Source organism: Lepus europaeus, chromosome 3 (assembly GCF_033115175.1).
Source record: "Lepus europaeus isolate LE1 chromosome 3, mLepTim1.pri, whole genome shotgun sequence".
In the NCBI taxonomy this organism is placed as follows: Eukaryota; Metazoa; Chordata; class Mammalia; order Lagomorpha; family Leporidae; genus Lepus; species Lepus europaeus.
The window spans coordinates 99,902,981-99,924,477 of record NC_084829.1 but is presented as its reverse complement, the minus strand read 5'-3'; the positions used below and the strand labels follow the sequence as shown (position 1 = coordinate 99,924,477).

Sequence of the window (21,497 nt, the reverse complement as noted above, 5' to 3'; positions counted from 1 at the left end):
ATTATACAATATGCTCTACATGACCCAGAATTTAATGACAGTCCGATACTAGTTTCTCTCTCGGTCTGCGAATATAATTTTGGTAAGCAGACTACTAATATTATAATATTCTAATATTTTAGTTTGTCATTACTCCAAGATAGTGTACCTTCCCTGAAATATACTCATTTACACTTCATGTGGGTAAGTTATTACACCATAATCCTTAAGCATATAGCATTCCAGGGACTTTTCTCAAAGAACTTCAATAATGCCTTAATCATTCCCTTTCTTTGAAAATATTTAGTCTCAAGCATTTTGCTTGAAAAAATCATTGGATAATATTTTTACAAATATTTAGATATCTAAATTCATAAAGGAAGATATTTACATGATACATGAGGCACATAAACATGTAAATAAAGAATTCAAATTATACTATATATGACTTAGACATGTACGTTTCACTTACATTCTGAATATTCTCAAACAGTGAAAAAGAAAACAGAGGACACATGTTATCTGATGGTAATAAAACAACAAACTATTTCCACTGGTTTTAACATATTTCATATACAGCAGTTACAAATGATGAGTGAAGTAAATTTGGTGAAACTCTGACAGTAAGTATAAAAGCAGAAATAATTTCTTCCCACAAACTCTGCCTTGCTTATGATTTTGGCATCAGCATAGTAATCATTTAAACAGTGGTAGGAATGTCTATATCAGTGATAATTTCCTTACTATATGCTTTGTTCAAATTCCAATACATTTAAACATCCTAATGAAGGAATTGTAAAAGTCAGGCCACTTTAAGTGAAATCATCAATCAATCAGTCATCAAGAGCCCAAAAATTTAGAGAGAGACTATTTTTGAGAGAATAAATTACCTACCTTCCATACTTTAATATTTTAATTGAGAAGATAAAATTATATGTCATCATTGCATTGTTTAGCATGATGTTTTGAAGGATATATATACATATATATATATATAGCTTAATGATTATAATTTTCTTTATAAAACATGTGATGTGATCCAAGTACTGTATAATATTAATCTCTGTCATAATTCACTTATGTAAACATGATTGTATCCATTTATAGATGAGAAAACTGAGTCTCAGAGTGGCCCAGTAATCTCACTTGGTAAACCATGGACACCCAGAAGAAACCAGGACTAGCAAACAAAGACAACATACAATGTTAGATTATACCTTTCACGTGAATGGCCAGCAAATGCAAAACATTCATCTGTGTCATTTAGTATTCATACATTCACCCCTCTGTTTAATGAAGTTTTGTTTGTTCAGTAAGAGTGAATCATTGCTCTTACTCTGCCCTGATAACCCAAGGATGACTGCCTGACATGGTCAATCTATGACTGAATCTTGAGTAGAATTTGAATCTGTAGTCTTGACTTAATCAGGACAAACACTAAATGAATGATGCTTTGTGTACAAAATCTATCAAAAATAACTTGTCATGACAATTACCCATACTTTTCAATGTTTGGGTAACATTTGGTCAACATTTACAATACTGATGATGGTTGCTCACACTGATCCTTACAGTTCATCAAAGTCCCTCTGAAACCTTCTTAAATGCAGCATAGTCTGTTGATGATGTCTGTGGAGCAGGCATAGCTTACTAAAATACTCATCTGTTTTCAATGACATGTAATCTAGAGTTCTACAAATGTGCCAGAAATATACAGCTTCCACAGGTATAATTTGACTTTTTTGTTTTATTCAGTGTCTAAAAATTATTAAATCTCAATTTAGCTTTGCAAAAATCACTTCACTAGCAATAAAATTAAGCTACTTATGCAAAGGAAAAAATAGAATGCATTTTAATGAAAGGGTTGACCTGCAAAAAGATGAATAATTTGCATCAATTTTTATGCATTATGTTGAACTAATGAAGATAAATGTATTCATTCATTTAAGTAAAGCTGAAATACTGAAGGCTAGGAATTTTATGCATGCATAATGATGAATATTACAGTACTTATTATATGATGAATTGGGAATTCTAGAAATGGATGGTGAACAAAACAGGGAAAAACATGCTTCTCCTACTGGTTTCTATTTTATAAATACTGATATCTGACTAAAACAAACAATATACCTTCTCTCATACCAATTCTATATATCTTACTTTATCAAGCATTGAGAAACAAAAAAGTGTATCTCATACACTTAACATTAGAGAATAGAAGTTAAACAATAAAATTGCATATTGTTTTCATGACAAAGTAGTGTACTTTCACAATAAAAAGTAAAAAATACAACTTATTTTTACAATTTTACTTTAGGCTGGTCATCAGTAAGGATATTATAATGAGATAAAAATTGCATGAAAAGCAGTAGAGGGACTCTTGCCATTTTGTAATTATTAGCATAAATTATTTTAGAATATTACCTTGTATAATTGCCATTTACTTCAATTACTGTGTATTTACCCCAATATTTACAATTTAGTGAATATGCTAGAGATACAATGTATATAATGTATAAAATAGCTATGTGTGGTAAAATTGTCTTAAGTCTCAATATTAAAGAGCATTATAAATATACCTGTTTCATCTTTACATATATAACACGGAGAATTGTATTTTAGTAATTCTATAGCTATGATATAGCTAACTTTATATTTTCTTCACATAGATAATTATTCAATGTATAATATTTGCAATAACTTTAAAATTTACTGTTGATTTAATCTCACAACCAAAATGAAAACACCAAGATGACAGAAAATTCTAATATCATTAACAGTATGTGCAGACATGAGCAAAATTTCCTACATTCCCTTCTCAGTGTCCACATATACTAAATATATTGTCAAACATAGGAAGAAACTCATAAATAAAGAAAATATGCCATTAGGCTATTGTTAAGAATAGAAATACTGTTAATGAGACTTTTCAGAAGGTTTACAATATTTCTACTAAAATGAACAAAGCAAAGCAAAATAGCATCAACTGGTCTGAATAGATTGTTTTCTAAACTGCTGCCTCCCAGCTCATGGACTGCTGAGTCTAGCTGCTCCTCAACGTGCAATAGGTACTCAGCATGTGAAAAGAAGGCTTTTAGTATAGGCAGTCAAGCAAGGAATTGCAGTGGAAAAAATGCCATTAAATAGAAATGGTCCCTGTTTGGATAAATAGATTATTATCAATGTTGAATTAAGAGGCAAGACTACAACTGCTCATACATTTTAAAAGTACCTTCATAAAACTGTTGTGATTTGCTTTTTTGCTTTTATCTTCTCCAAATCTTTTTGAAAAAAAAATCTTTTGAATGAAATAGGAAATTACTTGACTCATTATGAGTAAAAACATCTACAACTTAAAAAAATCTACTATCCAGTAATGCCACTTTAAAATAACATTGCTGCAGTCAGGAAAATTATGGAAGGAACTTCATGTCATCCCAAACTTAATTAAATCAGCTTACTCAGCATTTAATTTCACATCATAGTGGATTGCTCCACTAAGGTACTTTTGTGTAAATAGAGCTTCCTTAATTAAATAGTTTATATCTGAGTCATTCAGGGCTCTCACAATACATTTCAGGCAGTAATCATCACATTCAAAGTGATGAGTGAAAGTGATGGAGAACCCTCAAAAGAATCACACAGGATGGGGCATGGCAGCCCAAGAGGATGTACTGATTTTTTAGAGAAAAAAAAAAAAAAAAAAAAGGAAGGGCGATGTGTGTGTGTGTGTGTGTGTGTATAATTTTAAAACCTGCTTCTGATGTTCCACTCCAAAAGAGTCATGGTATTTTCTGCTTTCATTATCTTCACCAAACCACATGTTCTTCCATGACAATATCTTAAAAATTAAGCAATGATAAGAGCAAGGAAAAAGAAACACTCTGTTTTGATCACACTTGGAAATATTAGGGAAGATGAAGTTTTCATTATGGATTATAGTTGTGAGGATATAAATTCAATATCCTAGAGAATTTTAGGAACTGATTTAAATTTTCCAGAACCTGAGCCCAAATTGTTTTGCTTTCAATATACTTATCTCATTAACTCTTGCCAACTAAAAACCAAGGGCCTCAAATATTTTTTTTCCTATCTAAATGCTTTCATTCTTCTTTTTCTTTTTCTTTTTTTGGCGGTGTTATTCATGGTGGGAGAGTTTTATGAATTTAAAAACAGAAAACAAAATAAATGTCATACTTTGCTAAAGAGCTTCAATAAGCTAGATCATGATATCAAAGACTAATGCTAATTAACTTGTTGAGAAAAATAGATTGTGTTGCTGGTTGATTCTAAGATGTCAGAATCCCACTCAAGCATCAGAGATGATTTTCATTGTGTTTATTAATACCTAAATAAATATAAATAATTCATGAAGCCATATTACTAACAACAAATCATAAATTGCTGCCTAAAGTGTTCTTCTCTAATATAAAGCATTTGACGGTGTGAAATGTGAAATGTTTGTTTCTATACCCTATTTCTTTGATGATATTATATGAGAGTTAACACTCATGTGTTATGGTCTCAGAACCATTTGGATTTTATGATGTCTTAAATGTGTAAAATATGATTCACTAAGGGTAAGATTTAATATTATGAAACTAAAAAGCAGAAAATAAGTTCTTTGAACAAAAGAACAAAATAGATTGCAATGGTAGTAAGTGAATAATTTGAATATTCCTTTGCACTTAAGTTACTGTGCTAAAATTGATTTTATTGAGAACTGAGCTAAAACAAAAAAATAAATGTATAAAACTTTTTAGAAATAAGGTATTTTTAAAAATTTAAATTCGGTATTATTTGGCAATGAAATTAAAGAATGAGATAAAATATGCTCCTTCATCATAATATTTGCCATATCAAAGTATTATTCTGCTCTTTTGAATTTTTATTAATATGGGCTTTACAATGAAATTCCGGGAAAAATCTTATGAAAGTTAAAAATTGATCATGAGCTATTATCTAATTTTTAAAAATGCATCTTAATGAAAACATTAATATACTGTATATTTCACCACATTAATCCACACACTACAAAGAAGTAACAGCTAGAAAATAGTCCGAATCCACTTCTATAAACTTCTTCTTCAAGTGACTTTGCCTACTTCAATGAGTATTTCCCTCAGTCATTCAGCTTTGCCATAAGGGAAAGAGTTGATCAGATCAGCCAGTAATTCAACAGATAAAACAGCACTCTGGCCTCCGAATCAGCCCTTAAGGCATTCAGATCGGGCTAAAAAGCCCATGAGAGTTTCTCAGGCATGGAAAGCCAAGACTCTGTGGGAAAAAAAAACAAAAACAAAAACAAAAAAACAAAAAAACAAAAAAACTCAATGAATGTGAGTGAGACCCTAGAGGAAAGAACAGGCCATCAAAGAAGAAGGTACCTTTCTCTGAAGGGAGGAGAGAGCTTCCACTTTGAATATGGCCTTGTCTAAATAAAGTCGGAGTTTGTGAACTCAAGAGGCTTCCATAGCCTTGGCAACTCATGACAAGAGCCTAGGGTGATTACTGACGCCATAAACAAGAGTATCAATTGTTAAGTCAACAACAGGAGTCACTGTGCACTTACTCCTCATGTAGGATCTCGGTCCTCAATGTGTTGTACAATGTAAATTAATGCTATAACTAGTACTCAAACAGTACTTTACACTTTGTATTTCTGTGTGGGTGCAAAATGTTGAAATCTTTACTTAATATATACTAATTTGATCTTCTGTATATAAAGATAATTGAAAATGAATCTTGATGTGAATAGAATGGGAGAGGGTGCAGGAGATGGGAGGGTTGCGGGTAGGAGGGAAATTATTGGGGGGGGGAAGCCACTGTAATCCAAAAGCCGTACTTTGGAAATTTATATGTATTAAATAAAAGTTTTTTTTTTTTAAAAAGAAACCTGGGTAATTGGTTTTTTACTGAGACGCAGCATCTATTCTCTTTGTTAAACTTTGCTGTTTTCCTATTGCTATCTTTGTCTCACATTTGAAATTCTTTTCTTATAAGGGACAAGAACCTCTGATCCAGCCATCTGTGGTAACAGTAATGCACTGGTCTCTTATATTCACAAAACAAGAAACAAAACAAAGGAAAGGAATAACTCAATTTTAATGTTTTTACATTAGGCATAAATCGAAAATTTTACTTAGGTGTGGGCATTGTGGCACAGTAGGTTAGGCTTAGATTGCCCACATTCCATATCAGAGTGATTTCATATCAGAGTGCTGGTTTAAGTCCTAGTTCTGATTCTAATCTAGCCCACTGATATTGTGCCTGCAAAGCAGCAGGTAACATCTCAAGTGAGTTCCTGCCACCCATGTTACAGATCTAGAAGGCGTTCCTTTCTCTCTTTTTAAAAAAATAAGTCAGTAGTTTTTAATCAATAAGTAATTGTTTTCTGTGCAAATTAAATAAATTCCGCTTATTTAAAAACTGATACAATTCTTCCAGTAGCAAACCAATTAGTAAATATCACTGTTAAACATATTTTCCTTTAAAATAGAATGCAATAGCCTGTGTAAGAACAGTCTAGAATTTTGCATTGGTCTTGCCTTCAGCCTGGTCCAACACTGTCTATTGCATATATTGGGGAAGTGAAAGAGCTCATGAAATGCATCTCTCTCTCTCTTTCTCTCTCTCTTAGTTTTTAAATTTTGAGTGTCATTATGTAACTCTCAATAGTTAAAAAAAAATCTGTAATATACTCAAATATTCAACAAATTATACTCAATTCTTACTACTCTGGATTTTCTAAGTTTCTTTAATGAGGTAATCAAACTTAATAATGTGATACAACAAACTTGTTGTCAGCTGTGATTTGTTTTCTCTGTTTATTAATCTCATTGAACCATCACATTTCTAGATTTGTTGAACCATTTGTTGAACCAATGAATAGATACATTGCTAGGTGATTTAGGATGGCAACAATCACAAGAAAAGAGAAGCGAAGATCTCTACTTTCATCCAGATAATGCAAAACAGCAAGTAAAATAGGAGTTATATAAAAAATAAAAAATTAAAAATGCCCTTATTCAGTCCAGGAATGTTTCCACCCCTCACACCTACATTAAAAGCGTGCCTGATTTTTAAACTGTGTTCTAAGACATTAGCTAACCATATTACACCAAATTTTAGCAAACTGTCAAAGACAGTATTAAGCAAATTATTAAAGATTTAATATTTAGATAATACAAGCACTTATTGTTTCCAGTAAGAAAGAAACTTAGAGGTCATAAAGTTCAAGGAACTTACGCAAGAGGACAGACAATAATTGACAAGGTTAACTCCAGAATATCTGTGTGTAGAATGCAACACGATGATACTAGTATCACATTATCATTCTCAAGTATAAATGATCTTTTCACAAAAGAATATACTAACAAGACAAAATAATTCATGCATTACACATCCTGTATATAGGGTAGAGTAATTCATTATTCTTCTACCTGTATATAGGGTAGAGTAATTCATGAGTTCTCTGGACTCATTTTCTATTTCTTATCATGGGGAAGACTTAACTATTCAGAATGTCATGGTTTGAGCATTCTGTCAACATGAATCTAGGGTAATAAAGCCCTACCTTACTGGTAATGTACATATGGTTTAATCTATTTTGGAAAAACATGTTCCTCAAACTATAATTATGTAAATGCAATAATTTTATGTATATTAAGTAGTAAATCAAGTATAAGATTTTTAAATTTATATATAACATTGGCATAACAAGGACAAAATTTTGAGAGCATTTTCCTGGGTGGGGGAATGAAAAGAATTCATTTTCTGTGGAGAATTTGAAAACAATAATAGCATCAATTATCACTATGCAGTGGCAAGTCTAATACTTGATCAAGACAGATTATTATTCTTCCAATATATCTTTTATTGATCTAAGTTCTAAACAAGTATTGTTGAATTTTAACCACCACCTCTTATGAGAATCAATCTAGAACATATTTTTTTTTTATTTCTCAATAAACATTATGGTCTATTTGGGAATTAAATTAGCAGGTTTCCATTATATAGTTGATCTCCTCCCCTCTACATGTGGACTCAGCTATGTTGGCATATTTTGGGTGTAAGAGGTCTTATTGGGGACAGCATTGTGGTGCAGCAGATTACTCTGCTGCCTGCAAGGTTGGCATCCCATATGGGTGCCTGTTCGTGTCCAGGTTGCTCCATTTCCCACCCAGCTTCTTGCTAATGTGCCTGGGAAGATGGCCCAATTACTTGGGCCCTTGCCACCTATATGGGAAACCTAGATGAAGTTCATCGCTTCAACTTGGCCTCGCCCTAACCCAGTAGGGCCATTTGGGGAGTGAATTAATGGAGAGTGGCTCCCTCTCTCTGTTGATCCCTCTCTATAACCCTACCATTCAAATAAAAATAAATCTTTTTTTAAAGAAAGGTCAAATTTCTGTTTTTTTTTTTTAATTTATAAAATGACTTTGAAATCATTGGTTAGTTTGAATCTATATATATAAAAGCATGAATATGTATTAATACAAGAGTTATGGTTTTGACATCTCTGAAAACTATTTCAAACTATTTTGAGCAATAATGAAGTCCAGATGATTTTACCAAATATAATAAAATTTAATGTTGAATATTATTGTAAAGTTATTATGGCAGAATTTTCTTGGATATCAATATTTGACAGTTGCTAGAAATGATCCCAAAGTAACAAAAATATGAATAGTATTGAAAAATTCTGGAGTTTATTATGGAATAAATTATTATGAATTTGTTTATTATTTTCTAATATTGCATATCTGTTGATTTTCTAAAATAAATTTTCAAAATTGAAATAAGTACAATTATAAAAGAGATGCATGACAAAACTGTCATGAATATCTACTCTTCAGTTTTGGCTAAGTCATGGACAAATTTGCAGAAGTTTAATCTGGATAGTGTTGTTTTCTTAACTACTACAACAATCCAAGAATTGTTTTCTCATTTATTTCAAAATAAATTCTGACCACTGATGTTTTCCTTTGTAAAGTTTCATATTGCTAGTGTAATAAATTAAACTTAGTGATAGGAAGCAACAGTTGATTATCTGACAGTTCCAGATGTCAGAATTCCTAATATTGATGTCTCTAAAATGCTGCATTGCCTTCTATGTTCTCTAGGAACGAACCTAATTCCTTACCTCTCTGAACTTACAATGATCACCTACATTTCTTTACTTTTTTCCTCTATCTTCAACACCAACAAGCATCATTTTCAAAACTCTTCCACTCTTGACATCATTTCTTTAACTACATAAGGTAGATATTCAGAGATTTTGGGGATTAGGATAAGGACAACTTTGTGGAACCACTAAACCACCCAGTACATATACATATATACTAAATATATGCATTTATTTATTCATTTATTCATGGCATAGAAACATAAATAGTTTATGTATAATTATACATTTATATACATAAAATCAAATTTCTGCTTATTGGCCTTTTTTTGGAGGTTATCTGTGTTTCATTTCATTTTATGATAGAAAATAAATTTTTGTCATAAGAATAAAAGGTGCTATTCAAGATAACTAATGCTGGGAAGTAAATAGTCTAAATATGTCTACATATTTAGTTGGTTAATTTTATCTTCTTTTAAATAAAACAAGACAAATATCATGCAAATGAATTGTCGCTCATTATCTTAGTTAAATGTGTAAATTGAATACAATTTCATGAGTCATATATATGAAAATTATAAAATATAATTTTAAAAATTATAAAAGATAAATTATAAGTATAAAATAAATTATTCTATTCATAAAATATTTGAAATTTACGATTGAGAAGGGTAGATTCTTTGGGCGTGTTGTAAGTTTTTCAATATTGAAAACATCTATCGATTAATTTAATATAAATTAATTTTCCTTTTTATTTATTTAGAAATATTAGTCCAAGTTGTTAACTTATTTTATACAACAGCAGAAGATAGCAAAATACATTCCATAAAAACAAAATTTCAAATGGCTCATTCATATGTGGAAGCATTGTTTATTCTTATTTTCACTACAGCTAAGGTTAATGAACAAGGAGCAATTGGTTGACATATAACCTACCCATGGGAGTGCCAACGCCATAACCTTTGGAGTCTATAAGGCCGCCAATCTGTGTCAGATTACAGTTCCGCTGGGTGACAAACTCAATGGTTGTTGACTCCATTAAGAAGGCATAATCTGAGGTGAGGACTCGCTGGATTCCTTCTTCATTACTTTTGACGAGCACAGACTGCCTCCTGCTACTCATAAAGGCCCACATTTTGTCATAAGTGGAGATTTTTGATTTCTGGGAAAAAAAAAAAACACTTTGATGAAAACATAGATAATACTGAGTTTCCACGGGACCATCAACTATTTAGACACAATTGATTCCATTTAATTTACTTATTCCATCTTATAATTATATTACTAGTAGTAGGGAAATATATTTAAAAAGCCAAAATCTGCATAAAATGTTTCTCATGGAAATTCCTCATCATATTTTCAGGAATAATATTGATTTATTTAATATGTAGATTGAGAGCATCTTCATTGTCAACAATACAAACTAGTAAAGCAAGGAAAGAATAAAATAAATGAAAATATGAACAAGACTAATAAGGAGAATTTTTTGTCCTATAACTTACATGAGCATCTCATGTTTATATTTATAAACATGACTATAACATTAAATTTGAAAAAGACATTGAACACAAAAGGTGCAATATGGTTTGCTTTCCTTGTTTCACCGTAACAGAGATGTCACATTAATTTCCAAGGATTCACAAGAGGTATAGATTGAAGAGATAAGGAGAATTTGTTATAAATAAGCATGACTACTTTCCACTGAGACATGATTAAAAGTAAAGATGTCTACATTTCCTCTGGTCATCACAGACCCTCATTTATACCACCACAAGACAACCAGACACCTTTAATTCAGGCCTACTAACCTTGGATCAATAAATGTTTTATTTATTTTATTTTATTTCATTTTTATTTATTTTCTGAGATAATATGTTTAATCTGCATTACAGACAAAGGCTTACTGCTCCAGTAAATGAAACCTCAACAAGTAAAAAGTATAAAAGCCCATAGCTCAGAAGGAATATGGGCAAGTGCTAGAAACATTAATCACTCACATATAGCAAATTCTAAAATAGTCGTAGATCATTAAAACTATAGAGGTACAAAAATCTTAGCAATGTTTTCACAAATATTTAAAACAAAATTTGGCAAACCACTCAGTGTATTTGCAGCAAAACTGATGTACCCAGGCATTTCTTTAATTTTTTGCTCTGTTTTTGATTTTTTAAAAAAAAAAATTAGCTCCAACATATAAGGGAGAAAATGCGGTATTTGTTTTTTATACAATTGAAAATTATCAGTAGCATTTTTACTAGAATTTCACTGCTAAGAAAGTAAATTAGTTGCTCAAAAGGCTCTGGTAAAATATAATTCATTTATATACCAAGATGCAAGGTAGAATCTGTTTATTGAAAGCTCATGTGTGAAACTTATCTTCATTTAATTCTTATAAAAATGCAAAAATAACCTGATGCTATAAGCACAAGGAAGATATTCATCTTCTTGCTCGCTCTGTCATCAAAAGTCGAAACTATTTTCAAACAAACAGATACGCAATCATTTTTTGCAACTAAAATATGTTTTCATTTTTATTTATTTATATATATTTTTTTATTTTTGACAGGCAGAGTGGACAGTGAGAGACAGAGAAAGAGAGAAAGGTCTTCCTTTGCCGTTGGTTCACCCTCCAATGGCCACCATGGCCGGCATGCTGCTACCAGCTCATCGCACTGATCCGAAGGCAGGAGCCAGGTGCTTCTCCTGGTCTCCCATGGGGTGCAGGGCCCAAGCACTTTGGCCATCCTCCACTGCACTCCCGAGCCATAGCAGAGACTGGCCTGGAAGAGGGGCAACCGGGACAGATCCGGAGCCCTGACCGGGACTAGAACCCAGTGTGCTGGTGCCGCTAGGCGGAGGATTAGCCTGTTGAGCCACGCCGTCAGCCTTGTTTTCATTTCTGTGTGTGCAAGATAATAAAATATGTTACCACTATTGTCACTAGCTTCACACAACAATACTGAGAAAAACTTTCCCATTATGGAGTTTGTGTTGTGGTGCAGTGGGTTTGGGTATAGCCTGCAATGACAGCATCCTGTATAGGGAGCGCTGGTTCAACTCCCAGTAGCTCTGCTTCATACGCAGGTCCCTATTAACACTTCTGGAATAGCAGAGGAAGATGGTCCAAATGTTTGGCCACTGCCATGCAGGTAGCAGACCCTAAAAAATTCCAGACACCTAGGTTTGTCCTTGTCCATTCCTGGCTATTGTGGCCATCTGTCACATGAACAAGTAGATCAGCCATTTTGCTGTATCTCTCCCTCACCATTTGTCACTCTGCCATTCAAATAAATAAAATAGATCTTTAAAAATTCTGTCACTCTGTCAATTTTTTTAAACATTTATTTAATGAATATAAATTTCCAAAATACAGCTTACGGATTACAATGGCTTCCCCCCCTCATAACTAACCTCCCACCCACAACCCTCCCCTAGCCACTCCTTCTCCCCTTCCATTCACATCAAAATTCATTTTCAATTCTCTTTATATATGGAAGATCAGTTTAGTATATATTAAGTAAAGATTTCATCAGTTGCACCCACACAGAAACACAAACTATAAAAATCCTGTTTCAATATTATTTGTAGCATTACTTCACATTGGAAAACACATTAAGGACAGATCCCACATAAGACGTAAGTACACGGTGACTCCTGTTGTGGACTTAACAATTTGACACTCCTGTTTATGGCGTCAGTAATCTCCCTAGCCTCTAGTCATGAGTTGCCAAGGCTATGGAAGCCTTTAGGGTTTGCCGACTTCTATCTTAATCTGACAGGGTCATAGTCAAAGTGGAGTTCTCTCCTCCCTTCAGAGATAGGTACCTCCTTCTTTGATGGCCCCGTTCTTTCCTCTGGGATCTCACTCACAGAGATCTTTCATTTAGGTCTTCCCCCCCCCCCCCAGAGTGTCTTGGCTTTCCATGCCTAAAATACTCTCATGGGCTCTTCAGCCAGATCTGAATGCCTTAAGGGCTGATTCTGAGGCCAGAGTGCTATTTAGGACATCTGCCATTCTATGAGTCTGCTGTGTATCCTGCTTCCCATGATGGATCGTTCTCTCCCTTTTTGATTCTATCAGTTAGTATTCACAGACAATAGTTTTGTTTATGTGATCTCTTTGACTCTTAGACCTATCAGTGTGATCAACTGTGAACTGAAATTGATCACTTGTACTAGTGAGATGGCATTGGTACATGGCACCTTGATGGGATTGTATGGTATCCCCTGGCACTTTTCTAACTCCACCATTTGGGGCAAGTCTGATTGAGCATGTCCCAAATTATACATCTCCTCCCTCTCTTTTCCCCACTCATATATTTAACAGGGATCACTTTTCTGTTAAAATTTGAACACCTAAGAATAATTTTGTGTTAATTACAGAGTTCAAACAATAGTACCAGAACAAAAAAAAATACTAAAAGGGATAAAGTATTGCATTGTACATCAACAGTCAGGACAAGAGCTGATCAAGTCACTGTTTCTCATAGTATCCAATTCACTTCAACAGGTTTCCCCTTTGGTGCTCAGTTAGTTGTCGCCGATTAGGGAGAATATATGATATTTGATATAGTTCTGGAAGTTTTAGCCAGAGCTATTAGGCAAGAAAAAGAAATTAAAGGGATACCAATTGGGAAGGAAGAACTCAAACTATCCCTCTTTGAAGACGATATGATTCTTTATTTAGGGGACCCAAAGAACTCTACTAAGAGACTATTGGAACTCATAGAAGAGTTTGGCAAAGTAGCAGGATATAAAATCAGTGCACAAAAATCAACAGCCTTTGTATACACAGGCATTGCCACTGCTGAGAAAGATCTTCTAAGATCAATCCCATTCACAATAGCTACAAAAACAAACAAATACCTTGGAATAAACTTAACCAAGGATGTTAAAGATCTCTACGATGAAAACTACAAAACCTTAAAGAAAGAAATAGAAGAGGATACCAAAAAATTGAAAAATCTTCCATGCTCATGGATTGGAAGAATCAATATCATCAAAATGTCCATTCTCCCAAAAGCAATTTATACATTCAATGCAATACCAATCTGAGAAGACCTTCTTCTCAGATCTGGAAAAAATGATGCTTAAATTCATATGGAGACACAGGAGACCTCGAATAGCTAAAGCAATCTTGTACAACAAAAACAAACCCAGAGGCATCACAATACCAGATTTCAGGACATACTACAGGGAAGTTGTTATCAAAACAGCATGGTACTGGTACAGAAATAGATGGATAGACCAATGGAACAGAATAGAGACACCAGAAATCAATCCAAACATCTACAGCCAACTCATATTTGATCAAGGATCCAAAACCAATCCCTGGAGCAAGGACAGACTATTCAGTAAATGGTGCTGGGAAAATTGGATTTCCATGTGCAGAAGTAGGAAGCAAGACGCATACCTTTCACCTTACACAAAAATTCATTCAACATGGATTAAAGACTTAAATCTACGACCCAACACCATCAAATTATTAGAGAGCATTGGAGAAACCCTGCAAGATATAGGTACCGCCAAAGACTTCTTGGAAAAGACCCCAGAAGCACAGGCAGTCAAAACCAAAATTAACTATTGGGATTGCATCAAATTGAGAAGTTTCTTTTCTTCAAAAGAAACAGTCAAGAAAGTGAAAAGGTAACCGACAGAATGGGAAAAATATTTGCAAACTATGCAACAGATAAAGGGTTGATAACCAGAATCTACAAAGAAATCAAGAAACTCCACAACATCAAAACAAACAACCCACTTAAGAGATGGGCCAAAGACCTCAATAGACGTTTTTCAAAAGAGGAAATCCAAATGGCCAACAGACACATGGAAAAATGTTCAAGATCACTAGCAATCAGGGAAATGCAAAGCTAAACCACAATGAGGTTTCACCTCACCCCGGTTAGAATGGCTCACATTCAGAAATCTACCAACAATAGATGCTGGAGAGGATGTGGGGAAAAAGGGACACTAACCCACTGTTGGTGGGAATGCAAACTGGTTAAGCCACTATGGAAGTCAGCCTGGAGATTCCTCAGAAACCTGAACATAACCCTACCATACAACCCAGCCATCCCACTCCTTGGAATTTACCCAAAGGAAATTAATTTGGCCAACAAAAAAGCCGTCTGCACCTTAATGTTTATTGAAGCTCAATTCACAATAGCTAAGACCTGAAACCAACCTAAATGCCCATCAACAGTAGACTGGATAAAGAAATTATGGGACCTGTACTCTATAGAATACTATACAGCAGTCAAAAACAATGAAACCCAGTCATTTGCAACAAGATGGAGGGATCCCTATTTCAATTATAAAATTATATTGAAAACCTATACTTTAGCAGGAAAAAAATTAAGTGTATTAACTATATTTTAAAAAAAAGATATCATTAGGGTTACGGTAGAGTAAGCATCCAGAGCTTGGAGAGGGTCCTTTATAATATAGTAAATATGATCAAACAGTCAAGGATAAGCAGGTATTTCAGGAGAGTCTTTTACACAAAATATAAAGACTAACAAAAAATGACAGAAGTGTCCTCAGGGATAAAGCACAAATTGCAAAATTACCTAGCTGCATTCTCTTGAAAGATTGTATATTCAGAGAAAAAATGCATACTAAAAATCTGACATCAAAAATGAAAACCTTGAGGCCAACATTGTGGCAATCGCAGATAATGCCACTGCCTGCCATGCAGGCATCCCCAGTGGGTGCTGGATCAAGTCCCAGCTGCTCCATTGCTGACCCCGCTCTCTGCTATGGATTCCATGGGGAATGCAGTGGAAGATGGCCCAAGTCCTTGGGCCCCTGTACCCATGTGGAAGACGTGGAAGAAGTCCCTGGCTCCTGGCTCCAGATCAGCGCAGCTCCAGCCATTGTGGCCATCTAGGGAGTGAACCAGTGGAATGGAAGACTCTCTCCTCTCTCTCTCTCTCTCTCTCTCTACCTTTCTCTCTCTGCTTCTGCCTCTCTGTAACTCTGCCTTTCAAATAAACAAATAAATCTTTAAAAAAAAGAAAACCTTAAGTGAATTAATGGAAGGCATCTTTAATAAAATATTCCAAATAGAATAATAATATTTAAAAAATAAATAAATAAAGAACAGAAGGTAGGAAACAGTACCTCAAGGAACTACAGTGAACAAGTGAGTAAAGGATGTTTCTTTGTTAGGCATATAATAAAAGAGCCATCCCTCTGTAATATAATTATTTAGGAAGAAACTACCTCTACCTCTTAGTGGGAAAATACAGGAGACTAACTTCACTAAGTACCTTGTTCAGGTTACAAAACTAAGTCCTGTCATGAAGATATAAGAAAATATAATTTTTCCTTTGAAGTAGGCCAATAAACTGTTGTGATCCACCACCCCCACCTAGATCTTATTTAAAAAAAAAAAGAGATATTATGTATTTTTGAAAGAGTTACAGAGAGAGAGGGAGAGACAGGGAGAGACAGAGAGAGACAGAGCTCTTTCATCTGCTTATTCATTCCCCAGATAGCCACAAAGGCCAGGGTTATTCCAGGCTAAAACCAACTTCATCCCAGTCTCCCACTTGAGTGGCAAAGGCCCAAGCACTTGGGCTATCATCTGCTACTTTTCTCTGGCCATTAACAGGAAGCTGGATGAGAAGTGGAGCACCCAGGACTTGAACCTGCTCCCAAATTGCATGCCAGAATTGCAGGCAACAACTTTACCTACTAACTCCACTAGCTCTTAAAAACTTCCCACCCTTAAAGGCTCTCACATCAGTCTTAAAAACCCTTCAGGCTTGCAAAAGATGCTTATGGATGTGCTACACCCAGAAACATAGTCATCATTATGAAAGAATATGAAGGTGGAAAATATCCCAATAAAAGTACAAAGGAAATCCAAAGAAAACAATTGGAACTTTTATGGAAAATATCAGGGTCAAGTAGTTACTTATCAGTAGTCACCTTGAATGTAAATGGTCTCAACTCTCCAGTTAAAATATACAGACTGGCTGAATGGATTAAAAAACAAGACCCATCTATTTGCTGCCTACAAGAAACATGTCACCAACAAAGATATATGCAGACTGAAAGTGAAAAGGATGGAAAAAGATAGCCATGCTAACAGAAAGTAAAAACAGGCAGCTGTAGCCATCCTAATGTCAGACAAAATAGACTTTAACACAAAACTATGTAATATAAAGGGATCAATTCAACAGTAAGATATGCCTATAATAATTGTATATGCACCCAATTACAGGGTGGCTGGCTATTTAAAAGAAGTGTAATGGATCTAAAGGGAGACATAGACTCCAATACATTAGTAATGGGGGACTTAACATGGACAGATCAACTAGACATAAAATCAATAAAGAAACAACAGAGCTAATCAACACTATGAACCAAATGAGCCTAACTGATATCTACAGAACTTTTTACCCCACAGTTGCAGAATATACTTTCTTCTCATCAGTGCATGGAACTTTCTCTAGGATAGATCATATGTTAGGCTGTAAAGCATGTCAAAAAAAACTGAAATCATACTATGCATCTTTTCTGACAACAATGGAATAGATCTGGAAATCAACAACTCAACAATCTCTAGATCATATGCAAACACATGGATACTGAAGAACATGCTCCTGAATGAACAGTGGATGATAGAGGTAATCAAAAAAATTTGCAAACAAATGAATAGGACAATATATTATGTCAAAATTAAGGGATACAGCAAAAGCAATGTTAAGAGGGAAGTTTATAGCATTTGATGCCTACATGAAGAAATTGTAAAGTACCAAATAAATCAGCTATCAGTGAATTTCAAGAAACTAGAAAAACAACAAACCAAACCCAAAATTAGAAGGAAGAAAGACATAATTAAAATTAGAGGCAAAATAAACAAAATTGAAACCAAGAAAAGCACAAAATATCAGTGGAATGAAGAGCTGATTCTTAAAAAAAAATGGAATAAACATTGCATCAAAGAGAATTAATGAAAGATTTGGGGAAAGTAAATTTAAGCTAGTAATGGAAAAAGAAATTTAAAACTAGTCTCAGAAGCAGCCAGATCCAGGGTAATAAACAAAGGACTATTTTGGCTTAAGTATCTTTTTTTTTTTTTTGACAGGCAGAGTGGACAGTGAGAGAGAGACAGAGAGAAAGGTCTTCCTTAGCCGTTTGTTCACCCTCCAATGGCCGCCGCGGCTGGCACACTGTGGCTGGCACACCGCACTGATCCGAAGGCAGGAGCCAGGTGCTTCTCCTGGTCTCCCATGGGGTGCAGGGCCCAAGCACTTGGGCCATCCTCCACTGCACTCCCAGGCCACAGCAGAGAGATGGCCTGGAAGAGGGGCAACCGGGACAGATTCCAGCGCTCCGACCGGGACTAGAACCCGGTATGCCGGCGCCGCAGGCGAAGGATTAGCCTATTGAGCCATTGTGCTGGCCTTAAGTATCATTTTCAAAAGCTGAGACAATTTGTGCATTTTAAATTCCAATGAGGGAATATTTCAAAAGAAATGAGTGATTTAAAATGTCAGAGAAAGGACAAGGAATAATGGAATAATGCAGAATCCTTTTGGCTAACAGATGTCTTCCTTACTCCCTAGCCCCTGACCACCATTCTACTTTCTGTTTTCATGAGTTTGACTTTTGATTCCATAGATAAGTGATGGTGTAGTGTTTGTCCTGTCCTCAGTTCATTTCACTTTAGCATGGTGACTACAGTTAGTTACTCTAAGGTTGTGCTTTAAATGTGCTGAGTGTGGATCCTAAATGTTCTTACAAGGGAAAAAATGAAATGATAGATCCCTGGGGGCTGGCACTGTGGTGTATCAGGTAAAACCACTGCCTGTGGTGCAGGCATCCCACATGGGAGCTGGTTGAAGTCCCAGCTGCTCCACTTCCAATCTAGCTCCCTCCTAATGCACCTGGGAAAGCAGCAGAAGATGACTCAAGTCCTTGGGCCCCTGCACCCATGTGGGAGACCCAGAAGAAGCCCCAAACTCCTAACTTCGACCAAGCCCAGTGGGCACTTGCAGGCATTTGGGGAGTGAACAAGCAGAAGATCTTTCTCTACCTTTAATTCTGTTTTCAAATAAATGCCTGCTTAAAAAAATAATCTATGATTTAACTGGATTGTGATCATCGTTTTGCAATGTACTTATATGTCAAAACACCATTTTGACATGTAACTATACACAATTTTATTTGGCAATATCTTAATAATAATATATTTTATATACACCAATAAATCATGGGAAATAATGCAAATTTCCTAATAATATGGGTTTCATGTGGAGTAGACGAGAGCATAAAACTCAACTCATTTGACATCTGATTTAAAAATTTTTATATTTAACATATATGTAATGTTACACTCTAATATCTGCTACATCAGAAGAAAAGAAGAGTGAACTAAGTTTATTTTTAATAAAATCAGAAGTTGAATACTCTTAAATTGAAAAAAAATAAGATCTTGAAGAGTAAACTTAGTATATGGAATCTATACAAGTTAAAGATCAAGAACAACAATGGGGGCCAGTGATGTGGCAGATCTGTTAAGGACACTTCTTGCAGCACAGGCATCCAATATGGGCACAGTGCAAATCTTCACTGCTCCACTTCCAATCCAACTCACAGCTGATGAAGCTGGGAAAGCAGTAGAAGATGGCCTAAGTACTTGAATATCTACAATCTCTTGAGAGATTAAAAGAAACTCCTGGCTCCTAACATTGGTCTTGCCCAGCTGTGGCCATTGCCTCTGTTTAGGGAGTGAACTCTTTCTTTCTGTCTCTCCCTCTGTCTCGTAACTCTGCCATTCGAGCAAATAAGTAAATATTTTTAAAAAAAGAATAAAATGAACTTAAGTGAGAAGTAATTAAAACATTTGTACATTGAATGTGAAATTGGCTTACAAACTGACTTATAAAAATGACATATCTAGTAGCAGTACAAATTAAAAACTATGGACATAGTGTAAGAGCTATTTGTCTGACGTCTTGCTCAATCTCCTGTAACAATGGTTAATTTCATTTAGTGAAGTTGCTACTGATCATTGCCAAAGAATCTAATAAAATCATGCTTAGAGACTAAGTGCTTAAGCCAAAATGTCCACTGAAATCTGCTGGCCACAGTGATTTGAGAAGTGAGTACAGAGAATCCCAGGAAAGCTTCAGGAATTGAGACAAGCCTGGCCCACTACTGCTGTCAAGTTTACTACTAAAGACCTTCCAGAACAATGTGTTTCTGAAAAGAAATAAGATAAATGAAAAACAGCTAGTAAGCTTAACTTATCATAAAATAATTCTCTGAGGAAAGATGAGGTAATAATCAGAGCATAAGAGAGAACTGATCAAATCAAGTGTAGCCATGTACAAGAACTATTAAATTATTTGTGGAGGTAGGAGAGGAGAAAAGCATATAATACATGTTTATCTACTCCTTTCTTTCACAGATAAGAAAAAAATAAATACAAAGTAATATAGATAAAATCAAAGCATTATAATTTTCTGGAGGAATTTTAGTCATATAAAATAATTTCTCTGGCAAAAATAAAAAAAATTCAAAGCATATTTTTACAGTTATGTTGTATATATTAATTGAAAAAGACAACACCAGGCAAGTACATTAAGTTCTGTCTCAGAGTATCACATGAACAGCATATAAAAGATAAAACATTGAAATGAAAAGCATTTTTAAATTTTTGTAAATAAAATAATCTTATTTTCTCACTCATTGTATACTATCTGCCAGTGTGGATAGCAGAAAAGATTCCTTTCTATTTTATTTCTTTCTTTAATTCTGCGACACATTAAAGACACTTTTCCTTCTATGCTACAGTGCATGGATTTGGTGTGTCAGTGTTTAGCAGTATTTATTTTATCAAAATACTGAAGCTTGTAAGTTGATTTGTTTTTTGCTACTTCAGCACAAAACCAATAAAACCAGTTTTTAAGACACTGTCTGCTTATAGTAGCAGTTTTTATAGGCTATGAAACATCAACAAATGGATAAAAGATCTTGTCAAGAATAAACTTTAAAAGAAAAAGAAATATAGAAGATTTTAGAATGCCGTTATTAAAAATATGCTTTAAAATGAGCATACAATGTAAATTTTTAAAATATTTATATGTAGCTAAAATATGGCTAACATTTTATCTTTTCACATATGACTAATACTTTAAATCTTAAAGATATATTAGTTTAGTTTCCACTAGAACTCTGGAATATAGCTAGTAGCAGCAAAATTTTTGACTCTTTGCAGGTCTCAAACTACTAAGAAAGTTTAGGCAATTTTTCAGCAATATTTTAGAGAATTTTAGAATAGGTAAGATTTTAGAATAGTGTTTTGTCATTCTGCTTCTATCCCTTCTAAAATATTATGAACAGCTAATATGTATTGTTGCTATATCACTTGCAT

At 34.3% G+C, this 21,497-nt stretch overlaps 1 protein-coding gene across 3 annotated transcripts in view; it reads right to left on the bottom strand.

The window, feature by feature from the left end:
- The window catches only part of GRIK2 (glutamate ionotropic receptor kainate type subunit 2), a 727,469-nt gene that overhangs the window by 19,971 nt on the left and 686,001 nt on the right, over positions 1-21,497 (bottom strand). For all 3 annotated transcript variants that reach the window (XM_062187636.1, XM_062187637.1, XM_062187638.1), the window contains exon 14: positions 10,043-10,268. In XM_062187636.1, coding sequence (XP_062043620.1) covers positions 10,043-10,268 — 226 coding nt within the window. The remainder of the gene's footprint in view (positions 1-10,042; positions 10,269-21,497) is intronic.